We start from the raw sequence: 18,392 nt of genomic DNA, 5'->3' as shown, positions 1-18,392 counted from the left end.
TGTTTTTCACTGAGTGCTCCAGTATCCCAGACGACCTTGCCTCCAACTTTCTCTTTGGGCAGGTGGAGCGTTACAGTCTGGGTTCTCGGGGTCTGTGCTGCCGTAGGTGTCCCAGGAACCAATGTCCTCTTGGTCCAGTCATCATCGCTAGGCATTCCTTACCTTAGGGAATGACCAGCAGGGAGGTCTTGTAGGCCCTGTGGCTGCTACAGTGCAGCTCCCTCTGTGTTCAGAACTTGCTAGAAACCACTCACTGGTGTTCCATTTATCTCTGTCTCCACATGTTCCAGCCACCTTTACCCTGCTGTGTCCACACTTCTACATCTTTTTATGTTTTTTTGCCCGTTCGTCTTTAAGCCCTATGCACCATTAAGGGATCTGAAACTTTCTGTTCTCTCTCTTATTACTCACACACTCACCAGCACAATCCCACTTCCCACGCTCCCATGGCCCCCAGTTCCCCCCAGCCCCACTCCCCACTGCTCACTGAGTTCCTGCACACCTCAGATCCCAAACGGGGTCCCCTATCCCATGACATCCCTGCAGGCACCTCGAGCCTGGGGATCATCTCTTGGGGCAGAGCCTGGGTGACTTCCCTGGCCTTGCTGGCGTGGCAGGAGAAGGTCTGGACCCCAAAAAAGGGATCCACCAGCCCCAGGAGATACCTGAGCCCATGTTGGCGTGGTAGCTCAGAAAATCCCTTTGCCACTAATCCCCAGGAGTGTTTCCTCTTCCAGCGATGCCTGGAGGTGATGGCTTTGAATTCCAAGGGCTCTGTTTAAAACATCTCGGGCTTTGCTCTGCAACAGACCCGACAATTTTGTCCTGTGGACACTGAGGATCTGAGGCCACAGACCAGTCCCCATCGCATCGATTCCCCAGAGCTTTGCTGGTGTTTATCTCCTTTCCAAATTTCAGCATCAGCTGGGGAGGGCCTGATCTTGGTATCGGGAGTTACCTCTCACCCACCCTCTTTATTGTAGACTTTTAGATAAGCAGCCAATTTCCAATCTGCCCAACTCTATCCAGGCCTCACCTCTGGGGCTGAAATTCCTTTCCCAGGAATTAACACCAGGATGCTTTGCTGGAAACCTCTTGTGCAGCTTTATTGCAAGTCTATTTCCCACACGGAATTGTCAATCCCCAAGCTGGTGTACCCTGGACTGTAGTAGGGTGGCATCGAGGAGGGACAGTAATCCTTGTTTATATTTAATTGGAGATCCTTGAGCTGTTAATTGACTTCTTCATTTCCATATGGCTCCATGGGCATGAGCAATGCTCAGAGCAGATGTCAGGTGAGTTCCTAGGTTTGCTCTTTTTCCTGCTGCCAATTCCAGAGCTCTTTGTTTCATTGCAAGCCCCTCCCTTTGTTCCACATCTTCTTGCAGTTACGGAGAGAAAAGTATATACCATAAATCTTTGTCCCAAATTGGATTTCGTGGCCTCTTGGACGAGGAGAACAGCCCCACAGGCATCTGTGCGAATCCTGGCTGATTGAGTTGTTTGAAAAAGCATCCCACAAGTTCCCTGAAGTCTCCCCCACAAAGGAGGCCCCAGAATGAACTTTGATTTGGATTCCTGAGGAAGGACAGACATTCTGTAAATCAAAAATAGCCCTGATTTCCACATTTCCAATGGGATTTCCGGACTTTAACAAAGCCCTTTGACCTTTCTGTGTGCCAAGGACAGCACTGGGTCCTCAGAGTCCTGGCTCAGAATGTGGGGGAGACTTCAGGAGACCTATGGAAGTCAGGCCCTCCCCAGCTGATGCTGAAATTTGAAAAGGAGAAATGCACCAGCAAAGCTCTGGGGAATCGATGCGACGGGGACTGGTCTGTGGCCTCAGATCCTCAGTGTCCACAGGACAAAATTGTCAGGTCTGTTGCAGAGCAAAGCCCGAGATGTTTTAAACAGAGCCCTTGGAATTCAAAGCCATCACCTCCAGGCATCGCTGGAAGAGGAAACACTCCCGGGGATTAGTGGCAAAGGGATTTTCTGAGCTACCCCGCCAACATGGGCTCAGGTATCTCCTGGGGCTGGTGGATCCCTTTTTTGGGGCCCAGACCTTCTCCTGCCACGCCAGCAAGGCCAGGGAAGTCACCCAGGCTCTGCCCCAAGAGATCGTCCCCAGGCTGGAGGTGCCTGCAGGGATGTCATCGGATAGGGGACCCCGTTTGGGATCTGAGGTGTGCAGGAACTCAGTGAGCAGTGGGGAGTGGGGCTGGGGGGAACTGGGGGCCATGGGAGCGTGGGAGTGGGGTCGTGAGGGGTGAGAAATCAGAGAGGGAATTGAAAGTTTCAGATCCCTTAATGGTGCTGGATAGGGCTTAAAGACGAACGAGCAAAAAACCATAGAGGATGTAAAAGTGTGGACACAGCAGGGTAAAGGTGGCTGGAACATGTGGAGACAGAGATAAATGGAGCACCAGTGGGGGGTTTTGGCAAGTTCTGCAGCACAGAAGGAGCTGCACCACTCCAAAGTGAAAGTTCAAGGCAAGGTCATCTGAGATATTGGGGCATTCAGTGAAAAGGAGCCCCGCAAACCGCATTGTTATGACTCTCCAGGACAATAACATTATTTCCTAAAAGCGGTAGAGCCATGCTGATTATTTACGGGAAAAGGGCTGGTTCTGTATTAGCTAAGAAGCCCATTCTAATGAATATGTATAATAATGGTGGATACATTCTGTGTGGGAAAATCCTCCCTGGCCTGCAGGACCAGGAGAGATCTGCTGTGAGTTCAAGCTGATAAAGAATTCCAGTTTTCTGATACCTCCAGTTCTGTCTGGGCCTTCACTCTGGCCGATTTCGGTATCAGAGGATGGGGAGACTCCTGGTGTCACTTGTGGGGGGACATGGGACATGGATTGTGGAGCTGGGGTATGGAGGGCTTCAGGGGGACATTGTGGGGTCAGGGGTGTATCCGTGGGTTTGAGCTGGGGTGCAGGGGTGACATGAAATGGGTAACAGGACTGGAAGCGCGCCTGGGGGCTGGGTGAGGGACAAGGTGGACAGTCAGGGGTGGGGGGGTGAGGGAGTGGCTTTAGGAATTTGAGTGAGGGTCCTGAGGGTCACAAAAGGGTTACAAAGTTCTGGGAGCAGAAATGAGATCCTGGGGAGCACCAGGGGGACATCAGAAGGGTAAACACAGGATTGGGACTGGGACTGGAGGGTTGATGTGCAGGGGTTGAGAGACACCATCTCAGCAATGCCAGCAAAGCAAACCATTTATTGCACCAGTTTACCAGGATTTATAGGTCAAAACATTGTTGCAGCATTTTTGAGAGAAAGAGGACATGAGTTATGAGATTTGAGCTACTCCAGTCTAGGCCTCAGATTTGGGCCTTGTGGGCCTTCAAGCCTTTGATGCAGTTAGAAATTCAGAGCTTGTGGTGCAAATAGAAATAGTCTTAAGGTGTGATGGGGACCACTGGGCTCTCTGGGTGTGAATTAGTATAGGTTTCATAGTGTAAGGTGTAGGCCGTTTTAAGGAAAAGGTAAACAGTGTTAGCCTACCAATCAGAGTGTCTTTGTTTTTGTAAACTATGTAGAAGCTGATATAAACGACCATCTTATCTCGAATAAACGGAGAACGCTTGATTAACCACATTGGTTCAGACCTGTGTTTGTCTTGTCCAGCTTTGCGTTTTTCTGAGATTCCCTGGCTTTTAAACATTAGTACAAAATTTTCAACTTGGATCCCTGTTGGGGAAGATGAAACAGGAAAGCCTTGTAAATACGATTGCCTGGCAAGTGGCAAAAGATTTTGAGAATATAGAAACTTTAAATGATATTGAAATGAAAGCAAGCTTTGAGATACCAAGCCTTAGTTTCTGAACAACTGGAAAACGATGGCATGGCCAGCTGATGGTAATCCCCTTTTGATGAAACAACACCCTCTCCTTGCAGACAGCAGGGCACAGCAGACACTACTAGCTTGGCAGAAGGGCTCCAAAGAGTAGTTTTTAGGGTTTAAAATGTAACACAGTATGGTAATGTCATGATTGTTATAGGCTGTATGTAAAGGCTGTAGGATTTGTATCTTGTACTAGATTGGTTAGTGAAAATTAGAATATGCCACGTGGAAGAAGATTTATGGTATTGTAATGGGAACTTCCCTCTCTTGCTTTTGCTCTTGCTCTTGCCTCTCCTGCCTCTCTTGCCTCTCTCTCTCTCTTGCTTTTTCGGGCCTGCTCCGAGCTGGTCAGTGTCAAGGGTCAGAGTGAGCAGACATGATGTCTTCACTTCCATTCTTACCTTGAGTTCATCTCTCCCACAGTTTTCACTGGACCAGAGCCACAAGGTCTGCAGTGCTACCCAGTTCAGCTTCTGCAGCGGTCGGGTCTTCCACATCTCCCCCTTTTTTGGTTTTTATGGAATAAGTTTGTGTACTTTGATGTGAAAGCAGTTCCCATCTGTATGGCTATTATCTTATTAAGACTAATGGTCGTATGCTAAATTTAGGGTAGAATACATGGAGTACAGATTACAATCAATAAAAACGTACCAAATTCAATCATATCACTGACAAAGAGACTCTCTCCATAGGAGAACAAAAGGATAATGTCCAAGGCCTCCTAAGAGATGAGAAGATGTGGCTACTGTTCCGAAGTTCATACGGTTGGAGCTCAGGGGCCATGCTGAGCCCCCCATGGAGGAACCCTTCCCATGTAACCCCACATGTCCCCAGTGTCCCTTCAGTGTGTCCCTCTTTGTCCCCCTGGTGTCCTGCACTGGTCCCAGTGGCTTCTCCTTCTATCTGAGCAACCATGAGGTCCTGTGGCCACTGTGGCTGCTGTGGCCAGCGACGTCATTGTGCAAAGCAATTCTATTAAATTATTCAGTCAAATCAACTCTATTAAATGATTCTATCAAAACAATTCCATTAAATAATTCTGACAAAGCCAGCAAAAAGTGACAATTCTTAACCAGGGCTCTATGTCACTCCCCACACCAACTCTTGTGGGAATGTCTCTTTCTCTCAACCTCACAGAGAATCCTTGGGGACCATCCCCTTCCCGAAGGAGGAACCTCACACACATTTCATTCCAAGCAGGAACAGGGGAGAGAATCTCTGTCTGAGAGGGGACTGGACATTCCCAGGGTCTGGTGATGGATGGCCAGGACCAACTCTGGTACTTCACCCTCAGTGGTCAGTTCAGGCTTGGTGTTTTGGGCCGTTTTTAGCCCAATTTAGCACCAGTGCCATGCCCTTCCTGGCAGGGGGGACTTGCTGGAGCAGCTCTGGAGAAGGAGCTGGGGGTGCTGGTGGGTGACCAGTGGAGCTTGTTGTGTGGCCTGGGGCCAGGAGGGATCCAGGGGGCATTGGGAAGAGCAGGGCCAGGAGGTCAAGGAGTGATTGTGCCCTTGTGGCCTGCCCAGGGAGACACATTGGGAGTGCCGTGTCCAGCTCTGCCCAGCGTCGTGTCCAACTCTGCCCAGTGCCATTTCCAGCTCTGCCCAGTGCCATTTTCATCTCTGCTTGGGACTCTGTCCATCTCTGCCCACTGCCGTTCCCAGCTCTGCCCAGTGCCACCTCCAGTTTCACGCAGTGTTATGTCCAGTTCTGCCCAGTGTTCTTTCCTGTTCTGGGCTCACCAGGACCAGGAAGTCCTGGAGCTCCTGGAGGGAAGCATGGATGATACCAGGACTGGAGCATTTCTGTAACAAACAACAGAGAGAATGGAAATTTTCCGTTCCCCTGAAGGTGCTGGACAGGGCCTGAAGACAAACTGGCAGAAATGATAAAAGGATAGAGAGGTTTGCACACAGGTGAAAAATACAGCTAGAACCCATGGAGAAACAGATAAAGGAATCTCCAGTGGGCTTTGGGAAGTTCTGTAACAGGAACCAACAGGACCTGTGCAAAGAAATCATTCCAGGAAAAGTCCCTGTGATATCAAAATATTTGGTGAAAATGATCCCCAGAAACCCATTTTTACGACTCTCCAGGACAATAAAACAACTTGCAGGAGAAGGTGGATCCATGCAAATTTTTTACAGGAAAAGACTGTTTCTGTATTAGCTCAGAAGCCCATTTTCATGAGTATTCATAATTATGCTGGATAAATTCCCTGTGGCAAAGTCCCCCAACCTGCAGGACCAGGAGAGACCCGCTGTGAATCGGAGATGATAAAGAATTCCAGCTTTCTGAGACCTCCAGCCCTGCCAGGGAGTTCAATCCCAGATTTCAGTATCAGGGACTGGGGGCACTCGTGGGGGACATTTGGGTGGGGAGCCAGGACTGTGGGATTGGGTTTGCAGTGCTGGGTGGATACTGGGGGAGTCACAGGACTGGGAATGGGGTCATGGGGTGCTCTGGGGGGAAGTGAGGGGGACATGAGATGGTGGGAGTGGGATTGAGGCCCTGCAGGGCCTGGGCAGGGACATCTTCCCCTGGGCCAGGATGCTCCAAGCCCCGCCTGGCATGGCCTGGAACATGGCCAGGGATGGGGCAGCCACAGCTTCTCTGGGCAACCTGTGCCAGGGCAACACCACCGCCTCAGGGAAGGATTTTATAGGAAAGATGGGTTGTGATGGCTTTGAAGAACTACTCAGTAGGTTGGGTGTTAGGGTGAGCTCATGGCACCCTTTTGCCCCGCTTCCCTGGGCCTCTGTGGCTCTGATCATGATAACCCCTGGATCCTCCTTCCTGCCCCAACGGGGTTGGCGGGGAGCCAGGAAAGCCCACCCTGTCCAAAACCTATATAGACCCCTAAAACTTCCTGCTCTTTCTCTTTTGCTCCGCTCTCACATGGACACCACAGAATAAAGAGAGCTTTTCCAACTTCCCTGGGGTAAGAGCCTCTTTTGAATACTTTTCCCTCTCCTGGTATTCCTCCCCTCACAGCCCCTTATCTCTGAGCTAGTCGGATTCATTCGGGGGGCTGCGTGGAGGGCAGGGCTGGCACCGGACGGGCTTTAAGGTCGCTCCATCCCAAACCCCGCAGAGCCCCCGGGGCCGGGCCGGGCCGGGCCGGGCCGGGCGCTCGGCAGCGCCCGCGGCTCGTGCTGCCGCCTGCTGGCGGCACCCGGAACTGCAGCCGGAGCGCGGATTGCCGCGCTCGCTGCCGCCCTCCGGTGGGCAATGCCCGAACCGCAGCGCCCGGAGACGAGCGGGCAACGCGGAAAATCCCCGATCTGAGGGAAAACCGGGGCTTTTCATAAATAAATGGCTGCTGCTGCCTCTCTCCCCTTTTCTCCATTTTATTTTTCATCCTTTTTCATTCCGTTTTACTTGTTTTCCTCCCAATGTTTCTTCTGTTGTGTTACTTCAAATCAGCTACTTTGGAACTGGCCCCAAACTGATCTTTCATCCTTTTTTAATTGCACTGAGCAAAAGCAGTCCTAGTGAGAAAAATGACCAGATAATATTGGTTTTCACATTTATGTATTAGCCTATGCATGTTGTTAGTGATTATAACTATTTAGAAATAGTAGCAATTATAACTCTTTTTAGCTGCTTGTAAATATAATGTAATCTATCAGCTTAAGTAAGCACTGAGTTGCTCATAGAAATGGTAGTGTAATTAATATAATATCTATGTATCACTTATGGAAATAATAGTGTGATGAATGTACTGTGTTATAGACCTTAGCAAAACATAAGATGTGAAAAAAAGGGCTTTGTGTAACCAAAAACAGTGTAAGGCCATCCACTGACCAGCCTGTCCAAGTGCTAAGATAACCATGACACAAACCAGAGCACCAGAGCACAATAACAGAATGCCATGTTAAATTTAAGGAGAACACACTAAAATCTTATCACAGGATGTGAAACAGCAGGACAGAGACACAAGAAGAAATAAAATATATTGACCTGACACACAGGATGTCACACAGATAAGTTGAAGAAGTCAGACAAAGGAGTTCCCAAAACATCAGAAAGTTCCCAGGAATGTTTGAATAATGCATGAAACACATGAATATTCATGTGTCTCAGCAATGTAATAGCATAAATATGACACTGTCTGTGTACACCGGTGTGTTCTCCGGCTATTGGCCAGGACCACACAGTGCTGGAAATATTGTCCTTTTTTTATCCTATTACTATAATTATCATTATTAAACTTTTAAAAACTCTAAGCAATGAATTCTGTTTTTCACATGGGGATGCATTTGCCTTTCCCCGAGGTGGGACTGATCCAAGCTGCCCGTCCTAACACAGCTCTCATGTGCACCACAGGGACCCTCTTAGGGCTAAACGGGCACCCAGCTCCTGTCACCCTGTCTTAGGCTGGAAATGGGGGTGTGAATTCCATTTGCCATTTGTCAGAGCTGGGGCAGCTCTCTGCTGTTCTTTGGGCACTTTTCTTTCTCTCTCCCACAGCCAATCCTCCCTCCAGGACATCTCTTCTGTTCATGGGCCATTAGTTATTAATTATCTCCTATTCATGGACAGTGAGTGTCCCTGCACAGCTGATAAAATTCCATCATCCATTGGGAATGGCACCACCCAGGGGAAGGAGCCCAGCATTCCTACCTGGATCCAATCTGACCTGGGAACAGCACAGCAGCCTTTGCCCACTGCATTCCCAGAGGAGCATCTTTCTCCTCCACTGCATTCCCAGAGGAGCAGCTTTCTCCTCCACTGCATTCCCAGAGGAGCAGCTTTCTTCCCACTGCATTCCCAGAGGAGCAGCTTTCTTCCCACTGCATTCCCAGAGGAGCAGCTTTCTTCCCACTGCATTCCCAGAGGAGCAGCTTTCTCATCCACTGCATTCCCAGAGGAGCAGCTTTCTTCCCCACTGTACTCCCAGAGGAGCAGCTTTCTCCTCCACTGCATTCCCAGAGGAGCCCAGGCCCATCTCCCCCAGCCCTGGAGCTCCAGAGGAAAACTCCCCCCTTGTGCAGGATCCTGCTCCAGCAGAAGCACAGCTGGCACTGCAGGAGGGCTGAGCCACCCTGGGATGGGGCTGCTGCCACCACCCTGACCCACAGGGAATCAGGGCATGTTCTGACTCTGTCAGTGTTTTGGAGTTTTTTATTTGTACCATTGCATTTGTATTTTTAGTTTTCCTAGTAAAGAACTGTTATTCCTATTCCCATGTCTTTGCCTTAGAACCTTTTGATTTCAAAATTATAACAATTCAGAGGGAGGGGGTTTACATTTTTTCCATTTCATGGGAGGATCTTGCCTTCCTTAGCAGATAACTGTCTTGTCAAACCAAGACACAGCAGGACAGAATGTCACCCCCAGCCCTGGATCCTTCATCCTACCCATCACCTTAGAATGTCGAGTCCTTTTCTGGGTTGTTGGGGTAGAAAATTCGACTCTTCAGGGTTTGTCCCACCCTCAGAACCCTCTTCCTCCACCTTCTCCTCCTCCTTTTCCTCTTCCTCTCTCTCTTCCTCCTGCCTGCAGGAAGTCCTGAAATTCCAGGATAATTTGGGATGGCAAAGGACCTTCAAGACCACTCAGTTCCACCCCTGCCCTGAGGCTTCCCCTGTGCTTCCTCCTCATCCTCCTCCTCCAGAGGGTTAAAGTGAAAGGAGAACTCATGGATTGAGGTAAACCCAGTTTAATAAACAGGAAGAAAAATTAAAATTACTGGAAAGGGAGGCAAAAAATACAAAAAAAGTGAAGAACCACAGCCATGGCACATCAGGGTCCCCCTGTCCCTCTGTTGTCCCAACATCCTGTGGCACCCGTGGCTCCACTGTTGTGCCCTCCCTTGTCCTGGCTTGGTGGCCACAGTGGCCATGGTGGCCTTGTACGTCACAGTGGCCACAGAGGCCATGGTGACTTTGGAGACCTCAGTAACCTTGGTGGCCTCATGGCTTGAGGGGTACAAGTGGCTTTGGTGACCATGGTGACCACAATGACCGTGGTGCTCTTGGTGGTCTGGTGGTTTAGAGGATCCCAGTGGCCACTGCCAGGGCCGCAGTGGCCAGGAGGAGCCCTCCGAGGTTGGGGAGGTCCCCAGGGATGCTCTTGCCTGGGGAGAAAAAGATGGGGGTCACAGGGGGCTGGGGATAGTGGGGTAAGTGGGACAGGGAGACAGTGAGGGGGGGACAGAGGTGACAGGGGAAAGGAGGAGCCCTGAGGGTCGGTCAGGGGGGCTATGGAGGGGGGGTTAGAGGTGACAGAGGGGTTTGGGGGGCCATGGGAGGGTACAGGGAGCCAAGGGGTGTCAGAGGGGTCCTAGAGTGACATAGGGGACAAGGGGGCCATGAGTGGGCAACAGTGGTGACAAGGGGAGTGGCCACGGGAGGATCAGGGGTGACAGGGCCATGGGGAGCCATGGGGAGGGGACAGGGTTCAAGGGTGGCCATGGGGGTGCTTTAGGGGTGACAGGGGGGCCATGGGGAGGGGTGGCAGGGTGACAGAGGGGTCCGGGGGCCCAGCTCACCTGCATCAAACACACAGGGCCCATCCCCACATCGCTGCTCTGCTGAGGGGAGGGACAGCATCAGTACTGGGGGGTCCCTGTCTCTGTCCCATCCCACATGTGGGGGTCCCATCTTTGTGCCTGGCACGGGATGTCCCTGTCCCCCCTGTGCTCATGGTGGATGTCCCCAGCAGCAGGTGTCTGTCCCCTGTCCCCAGCGCTGGGGTGACCTTGTCCCCATGCCCACAGTGGGTGCCCCCAGCACTGGGTGTCCCTGTCCTTGTCCCCGGCACCGTGTATCCTTGTACCCTCATTCTCACCAAGTGTCCCCAGCACTGGGTCCCCTCACCTTCTCTGCGTGTCCCTGTCCCCAGCACTGAGTGTCCCTGTCCCTGTCCCCTGACCTTCATCAAGTGTCCCCAGCACTGAGTGTCCCTGTCCCCTCACCTTCTCTGACTGTCCCTGTCCCCTCACCTTCTCTGAGTGTCCCTGTCCCTAACCCTCCCGGAGTGTCCCCAGTACTGTGTGTCCCTGTCCTTGTCCCCAGCACTGTGTCCCTGTCCCTGTCCCTCACCCTCCCCGAGTGTCCCCAGCACCGTGTCCCTGTCCCTGTCCCTGTCCCTGTCCCTCCCCAGTGTCCCTGTCCCCCAGGCTGTCCCCCGCGCTGTCACCCCCCCAAGTGTCCCTGTCCCCCAGGCTGTCCCCTGCGCTGTCACCCCACTGAGTGTCCCCGTCCCCCAGGCTGTCCCCTGCGCTGTCACCCCCCCGAGTGTCCCCGTCCCCCAGGCTGTCCCCCGCGCTGTCACCTCGCAGCCACTCGCAGTTGTAGTTGCTGACGGTGCCGCTGGAGCGGAGCTGGATCCGCGCCTTGTCCCCAGCCTGGGTGACGTTGGTGACATCGGTGACCTCGAAGGTCTCGAAGGGCGGGATCAGCACCTCCTCCTCGTGCGGGAAGAAGGAGAATTCCCGAATGTTCACGCCCTGGCAGGTGAGCACGTGGAACGCCGCGTCCGTGCCGAAGCTCCAGGAGCTCTCGTTGCGCAGCGACGCCGACGCGAAGTGCCCGAAGCGGACGGTGTCGCCGCGCCGCGCCGCGAACCGGACCCCGCGCACGCCCCGGTACGCGCGGTGACACCGCGGGCCCCGAGCGTCCCTCAGCGTGGCCAGGGCGTCGGTCAGCAGGAAATGCAGCGCTTTGAAGTGGAACTCGTCCCGGTATTCCCGGCGGGATTTTCCGGCCGTGCGCACGGCCGCGTTGAACTCCCGGTGTAACGGCACCGGCGCCGTGTAGGCCAGCAGGGCGATGGCCTGGGCTGGGGACAGAGGGGACCGAGGGGACCGAGGGGACATCCGGACGCGCCACTCGGCCGCGGCCAGAGCCCATCCCTCGGCCAAGTGACCGTTCTGCCGGAACTCGGAGCGGTTCAGGCCCGGCAAGGCCGCGGCCATGGCGCGGCCACAGCCCCGGTACCGGTCATCGAAGGCGTCCGGGGCCATGTCCAGGGCCACCACCAGCGGGCCAGCGGTGTCACCGGGGGGGACGGCGGTGGTCGCGGTGGTGGCCGCGGTGATGGCCAGCAGTGCCAGGGTCAGTGGCAGCGGGTCCATGGAGAGCCAGGCCACGGGGTGCCCCCGGTGCGGGGACACCGAGACACGCGGGGGACACCAAAGGGCACTGGGGGACACCGAGGGGACACGGTGGGAGCACGGAGGGGACACTGAGGGCAGCTGGCTTCTCAGAGTCCCCCCATCACCCCCTGGCCCCAGACCCCTTGTCCTCCCCGCTGCCCACCTGGACCCCAGCCCAAACCCCGGCGTCACTCCCAGTCGCCAGCCGTGACCCCAATCCCATTCCTGTGGTCCCAATCCCCCCCCAGTATCCCCCCCAGGACCCCAATCCCATTCCTGTGGTCCCACGTCCCCCCTGGTGCCCCTCCAGGACCCCAATCCCATTCCCGTGACCCCAATCCCCCCCCAGTGTCCCCCGCTGTGACCCCAATCCCATTCCTGTGGTCCCAATCCCACCCCAGTGTCCCCCCCAGGACCCCAATCCCATTCCCGTGGTCCCAATCCCCCCCCAGTGTCCCCCCAGGACCCCAATCCCATTCCCGTGGTCCCACATCCCCCCTGGTGCCCCAATCCTGGGGTCACCTCCTGCCTCCCCCCGGCCTCCTTGTTCCCTCTCACCCCAAGTGTCCCCCAGTGTGTCCTGCCCTCCCCTCCCGGACCCCAATCCAATGACCCCCAGATACCCCCAGCAGCCCCCCACCCGTTACCTCCCCTACAGTGTCCCCCCAGGACCCCAAATCCTGCTCCCAGTCCCATGTCCCCCTCATGTGTCCTCCCAGGACGCCAATCCCACCCTCATGGTCCCAATCTGCCCCTCACTTGTCCCCCCAGGACCCCAATCCCCCCTGTCCCCCAATGTCCCCAATGTCCCCAATCCCCCGTGTCCCCCCAATGTCCCCCAATGTCCCCAACCCCCCGTGTCCCCCCAGGACCCCCCCCCCCCCATTACCGGTGGTCGCGGGGGGGTCCCGGTGCCGCTCCCGCCCCCCCAATCCCCCCACAGGGTCACGTGACCCCCCCCAGCTTTTTTTAGCCCGGATCGGGCCCCGGGCCGGCCCCTCCCCCCCCCCCCGGGTATTTTTAGGGTGTCCCCGCCCCCCCCTCCCCTCCCCCAGCGACCCAGAACCACAAATGGGAAGGACTGGGGGGAACTGGGAGTGACTGGGGGTGGGGAGCTGGGAGTGACTGGGAGTGACTGGGGGGGCACTGGGAGTGACTGGGGGGGCACTGGAATGGACTGGGAGCAACTGGGAGTGACTGGAAGCAACTGGAGGGGGAACAGGGAGTGACTGGGGGAGAACTGGGAGTGACTGGGAGCAACTGGGAGTGACTGGGGGGGAACTCGGAGGGACTGGGGGGCACTGGGATGGACTGGGAGCAACTGGGAGTGACTGGGAATGACTGGAGGGGGAACAGGGAGTGACTGGGAGCAACTGGGAGTGACTGGGGGGGCACTGGGAGTGACTGGGAGCTACAGAGTCACTGGGAGGGCACTATGGGGCAAAGGGGGGAGAAGTGGGGAGCAACTGGAAGTCACTGGGGTCATTTGAGAGGCAACTGGGAGGCTCTGGGGGTGATCTGGGAGCACTGGGAGGTGACTGGGGGCAACTGAGAAGCAACTGGGAGGCTCTGGGAGGTGGCTGAGGAGCAGTGGGAGTGACTGGGAACAACTGGGAATACTGGGTATTGGGGGATGCCCAGCTCAGCTCCCAGTGGTTCCAGTTGCTCCCCAGTGCCTCCCAGTTACTTCCAGTCACGCTCCATTCACTCCTTGGAGACTTCCAGTCCCTCCCAGTGTTCCCCAAGCATTTCCCAGTGCCTCCCAGTTCCCCTCAGTCCCCTCCAGTTTCCTCTCAGCCATCCCCTGACTGCTCCCAGTCAATCCCAGTATATCCTCTCAGCTCCCAGTACCCCCAGTTTCCACTCAGTGTTGCCTCCCAGTCCGTCCCCAGCCAATCCCAGTTATTCCCCAGCAGCTCCCAGTCCATCCCAGTTCCCTCCCAGTCTCTATCCAGCCTCTCCCAGTCCCGCCCAATCCTAAATCCCACCCAGACCCCTCGCAGTAGCTCCCAGTCAGCTCCCAATCACTCCCAGTCAATTCCAGTATGCACCTAAGGCCCCTCCAGCAGTTCCGAGTCCCTCCCAGTTGCCTCCCAGTCCCCCCTCCAGTGCGTCCCAGTCCCTCCCAGTGCTTCCCAGTCACTCCAAGTGCCCCCCCAGTGACTCAGTAGCTCCCAGTCTTTCCCAGTCACTCCCAGTCACTCTGCAAGTGCCATCCCAGTCACTCCCAGTGCTTCCCAGTCACTCTGAGTGCTCCCCCAGTGCGTCCCAGTCCCTCCCAGTCAATCCCCTCACACGCCCAGGGCCCACCCGGCAGTTCTCCCCAGTTCCCAGTTCCCTCCCAGTCTCCCCCAGTCCCTCCCAGTCCCCCCCAGCCCCTCCCAGTTCCCTCCCAGTCCCTCCCAGTGTCCCCAACAAGGTCCCTTTGTCCCGGTCCCGCCGGTGCCTGTCACGGTGGGGGGGGGGGCGGGGGCACCCCACGTGTCCCCCCCGGTACCCGCCCCTCCCCCAGCCCCACAGGGACCCCCAGAGACCTTCCCGGGGTCCCCAGAACCCCCTGGGACCCCCCGGGAACCCCCCAGAACCACCTGGGACCCCCCGGGACCCCCCAGACCCCCCTGGGACCCTCCCCAGACCCCCCCCCGGAACCTCCGGAAGCCCCCAGACCCCCGAAGACCCCACCGGACCCCTCGGACCCCCCCAGGACCCCCCGGAGCCCCCCGACCCCCGCCCCCCATGGGGCAGCCGGAGCCGCCGGGGGTCTTCGACCTGGGGGTGCTGAGAACCCCCCGGGGGCTGCTGCTGGCAGGGGAACTGGTACGGGACTGGGGGAACTGGGAGCACTGGGACGGGACACTGGGGAAACTGGGAGCACTGGGACAGGACACTGGGGAAACTGGGAGCACTGGGACGGGATACTGGAAGCACTGGGGGAACTGGGATGTGATACTGGGAGCACTGGGGGATACTGGGATGGGATACTGGGTTCACTGGCATGGAGATACTGGGGATACTGGGAGCATTGGGAGCAGTGGGGGAACTGGCATGGGGATACTGGGGATACTGGGGAACTGCTATGGGGATACTGGGGATACTGGGGAACTGCTATGGGGATACTGGGGATACTGGGGGAACTGGTACAGGGATACTGGGGGAACTGGTACGGGGATACTGGGGGAATTGGAGGAACTGGGACTGGGGCACTGAGGGGAAACTGGTGTGGAGGTACTGGGTGGGCTGGGGGGACTGGGGGAACTGGTATGGGGGCACTGGGGGCACTGGAGAGACTTGGGGGAACTGGGGAGACTGGTATGGGGGCACTGGGGGCACTGGGCGCTGCTGCTGGGGGAGGTACCTGTACAGAGGCACTGGGGGGACAGTGGGGACCCCACAGGTGTGAACCCCTGACACCCCCATAACCCCCCTTGCCCCCAGGGTGCTCTGCAAGGGGGTGGTGGCACTCCTGTCCCCCCCATGACCCCCCCATGACCCCTCTGTGTCCCCAGGTGCTGTCCGGGGGGGTGGTGGCACTCCTGGCCCCCCCCGCGCCCCCCACTCTGGCCCCGGCGCTGCTCCAGACCCTGGCGGGGGTGGTGGCCCTGGGGGGGCTCCTGCTGCGGGACCCCCCCCGGCTGCCCCCCGGCTACGGCACCTGCCTGGTACGGACACGGCGGTGGCACCGGGGACCTTCCGGAACCTTCCGGAGTGCCACCCATGATGGATGATGGATGGATGGATGGATGATGGATGGATGGATGGATGGATGGATGGATGGATGGATGGATGGATGGATGGATGGATGGATGATGGATGGATGGATGATGGATGGATGGATGGATGGATGATGGATGGGGGATGGATGGATGGATGGATGGATGGATGATGGATGGATGGATGGATGGATGGATGATGGATGGATGGATGATGGATGGATGGATGGATGGATGGATGGATGGATGATGGATGGATGGATGGATGATGGATGGATGGATGGATGGATGGATGGATGGATGATGGATGGATGGATGGATGATGGATGATGGATGATGGATGGATGGATGGATGGATGGATGGATGGATGGATGGATGATGGATGGATGATGGATGGATGGATGATGGATGGATGATGGATGGATGATGGATGGATGGATGATGGATGGATGGATGGATGATGGATGGATGGATGGATGGATGGATGGATGGATGGATGATGGATGGATGGATGGATGGATGGATGGATGGATGGATGGATGGATGATGGATGGATGGATGGATGGATGATGGATGATGGATGATGGATGGATGGATGGATGGATGATGTGTCCCCGTGGTGTCACCTGTGTTGTGTCCCTCCCCAACCCCCCCACGTCCTCCTGCTGTCCCTCCCGTGTCACTCCGTGTCCCCAAGGTGTCACCCCTTGGTGTCAACCCCAAGGTGTCCCCCTCTGTCCCCATGGTGTCACCTCCTGGTGCCCACCTTGGCTTTGTCCCCTCTTTGTTCACCCCTCCCTCTCCTGATGTCCCCCAGGGTGTCACTCCTTGATGCCTGTCGTGGTGTCCCTTCATGCTGCATCCTCTCGGTGTCCCCTACCCTGCTGTCACCCCATGGCGTGTCCCCTACACGTCCCCAGGGTGTCACTCCATGTCCCCATGTCATGCCTAGGGTGTCCTCCATGGTGTCCCCTCCACATCCTCATAGTGTCCCTTCATGTCATCCCCATGGCGTGTCCCCTTGTCACCGCCCCACATCCCCGTGGTATTGGGTGTCCCCCTCCATGTCCTCATAGTGTCCCTCTGGTGTCCCCCCATGTCCCCAAGGTGACCTGCTGCTACCCCTCCGTGTCCCCTGGTGTCCCCATGGTGTCCCCATTGTCATCACCCCCATCACTTTGATGTCCCCCTGGTGTCCCCATTGTCACCACCCCAATCACTTTGGTGTCCCCCTGGTGTCCCCATTGTCACCACCCCCATCACTTTGGTGTCCCCCTGGTGTCCCCATGGTGTCCCCAAGGTGTCCCCATTGTCACCACCCCCATCACTTTGGTGTCCCCCTGGTGTCCCCACTGTCACCACCCCTCCCCCTGGTGTCCCCCTGGTGTCCCCATTGTCACCACCCCCATCACTTTGGTGTCCCCCTGGTGTCCCCATTGTCACCACCCCTTCCCTGGTGTCCCCATGGTGTCCCCACTGTCACCACCCCTCCCCCTGGTGTCCCCAAGGCGTCCCTATTGTCACCACCCCCATCACTTTGATGTCCCCAAGGTGTCCCCATTGTCACCACCCCCATCACTTTGATGTCCCCAAGGTGTCCCCATTGTCACCACCCCCATCACTTTGGTGTCCCCAAGGTGTCCCCACTGTCACCACCCCCATCACTTTGGTGTCCCCAAGGTGTCCCCATTGTCACCACCCCCATCACTTTGATGTCCCCAAGGTGTCCCCATTGTCACCACCCCCATCACTTTGGTGTCCCCAAGGTGTCCCCACTGTCACCACCCCCATCACTTTGGTGTCCCCAAGGTGTCCCCACTGTCACCACCCCCATCACTTTGGTGTCCCCAAGGTGTCCCCATTGTCACCACCCCTTCCCTGGTGTCCCCAAGGTGTCCCCACTGTCACCACCCCTCCCCCTGGTGTCCGCCTGGTGTCCCCACTGTCACCACCCCTCCCCTGGTGTCCCCAAGGTGTCCCCACAGTGTCCCCCCCGCTGTCCCACCAGGACCTGCTCCGGGCCGTCAGTGGGACCCTCATCTTCCTCGTGGTGGCCCTGGTGGCCTTGGCCTCGTCACGTGACGCCCTGGCTGCCACCACCTTCGTGAGTGTCCCCAAACCCCGCCCCCTCCCCGAGCCCCGCCCCCGACTGACCGGGCCACGCCCCTTTCCCCTCCCCCCAGACCTTCAGCCTCATCCTCGCCCTGGTCTTCGCCTTCGACACCTTCGTCACCTTCCGCACGCGGGTGGCCCCGGCCCTGGGACAGGGTGAGGGGACACCTGGGGCACCCTGGGGTGGGCTTGGGGACACCTGGGACACGTCTGGGTTATCCATGGGTGGGCTTGGGGGACACCTGGGGCACCCTGGGGTGGGGTTGGGGACACCTGGGACACCCTGGGGTGGGGTTGGGGACACCTGGGTTAACCATGGATGGGGTTTGGGACACCTCAGTTATCCATAGGTGAGGTGGGGACGCCTGGGTTATTCATGGGTGAGGTGGGGGACATTTGGGACACCCTGGGGTGGGACTGGGGACACCTGGGACACCCTTGGGTGGAGCTGGGGGACACATTGATCCTCCTCCTCCACCATCTCCAACTGTTCCTCCTCCAGATCCTGACATGGAGGGCCGCTGATGGTCACCACCCCCCACCACCGTCTCATTGTCCTCTGGGTCCAGTCCGCCATCCCCCACCCCAAAAATTAAACTTTGTCCCACA

General features: G+C 56.7%; 2 protein-coding genes across 3 annotated transcripts; one reads left to right on the top strand and one right to left on the bottom strand.

The window, feature by feature from the left end:
• Positions 1-9,505: 9,505 nt before the first annotated feature.
• Positions 9,506-12,904, bottom strand: LOC115492408 (GPI-linked NAD(P)(+)--arginine ADP-ribosyltransferase 1-like). 2 transcript variants are annotated; one of them, XM_072925151.1, is made up of 4 exons: positions 12,850-12,904; positions 11,138-12,006; positions 10,353-10,394; positions 9,506-9,938 (listed from the first exon to the last, which is right to left on the bottom strand). In XM_072925151.1, the coding sequence occupies exons 2-4, from the start codon at positions 11,937-11,939 to the stop codon at positions 9,853-9,855; spliced, it is 930 nt and encodes a 309-aa protein (XP_072781252.1). In that variant the 5' UTR covers positions 11,940-12,006; positions 12,850-12,904; the 3' UTR covers positions 9,506-9,852. The 2 variants fall into 2 exon arrangements, with proteins under 2 accessions (XP_072781252.1, XP_030117172.4); XM_030261312.4 differs by having other exon boundaries at positions 10,353-10,391.
• Positions 12,905-14,598: 1,694 nt separating this feature from the next.
• Positions 14,599-18,392, top strand: LOC116807478 (CKLF-like MARVEL transmembrane domain-containing protein 5). The gene is made up of 5 exons (XM_072925152.1): positions 14,599-14,777; positions 15,467-15,619; positions 17,680-17,775; positions 17,855-17,939; positions 18,286-18,392. Exons 1-5 carry the CDS (start codon positions 14,697-14,699, stop codon positions 18,306-18,308), a joined length of 438 nt encoding a protein of 145 aa, XP_072781253.1. The 5' UTR covers positions 14,599-14,696; the 3' UTR covers positions 18,309-18,392.

This window comes from Taeniopygia guttata, chromosome 2 (assembly GCF_048771995.1).
Source record: "Taeniopygia guttata chromosome 2, bTaeGut7.mat, whole genome shotgun sequence".
Lineage (NCBI taxonomy): Eukaryota > Metazoa > Chordata > Aves > Passeriformes > Estrildidae > Taeniopygia > Taeniopygia guttata.
This window is presented reverse-complemented; position numbering and strand designations above follow the sequence as displayed.

Coding starts and splice junctions, on each gene's coding strand:
- LOC115492408 (XM_072925151.1), bottom strand. CDS start 11,939: ATGGACCCGCTGCCACTGACCCTGGCACTGCTGGCCATCACCGCGGCC. Junction 10,395..11,137: donor CAACTGCGAGTGGCTGCGAG/GTGACAGCGCGG, acceptor CCCTCCCCTCAG/CAGAGCAGCGATGTGGGGAT. Junction 9,939..10,352: donor GCCCTGTGTGTTTGATGCAG/GTGAGCTGGGCC, acceptor TTTTCTCCCCAG/GCAAGAGCATCCCTGGGGAC.
- LOC116807478 (XM_072925152.1), top strand. CDS start 14,697: ATGGGGCAGCCGGAGCCGCCGGGGGTCTTCGACCTGGGGGTGCTGAGA. Junction 15,620..17,679: donor CCGGCTACGGCACCTGCCTG/GTACGGACACGG, acceptor CTGTCCCACCAG/GACCTGCTCCGGGCCGTCAG. Junction 17,776..17,854: donor CCCTGGCTGCCACCACCTTC/GTGAGTGTCCCC, acceptor CCCTCCCCCCAG/ACCTTCAGCCTCATCCTCGC.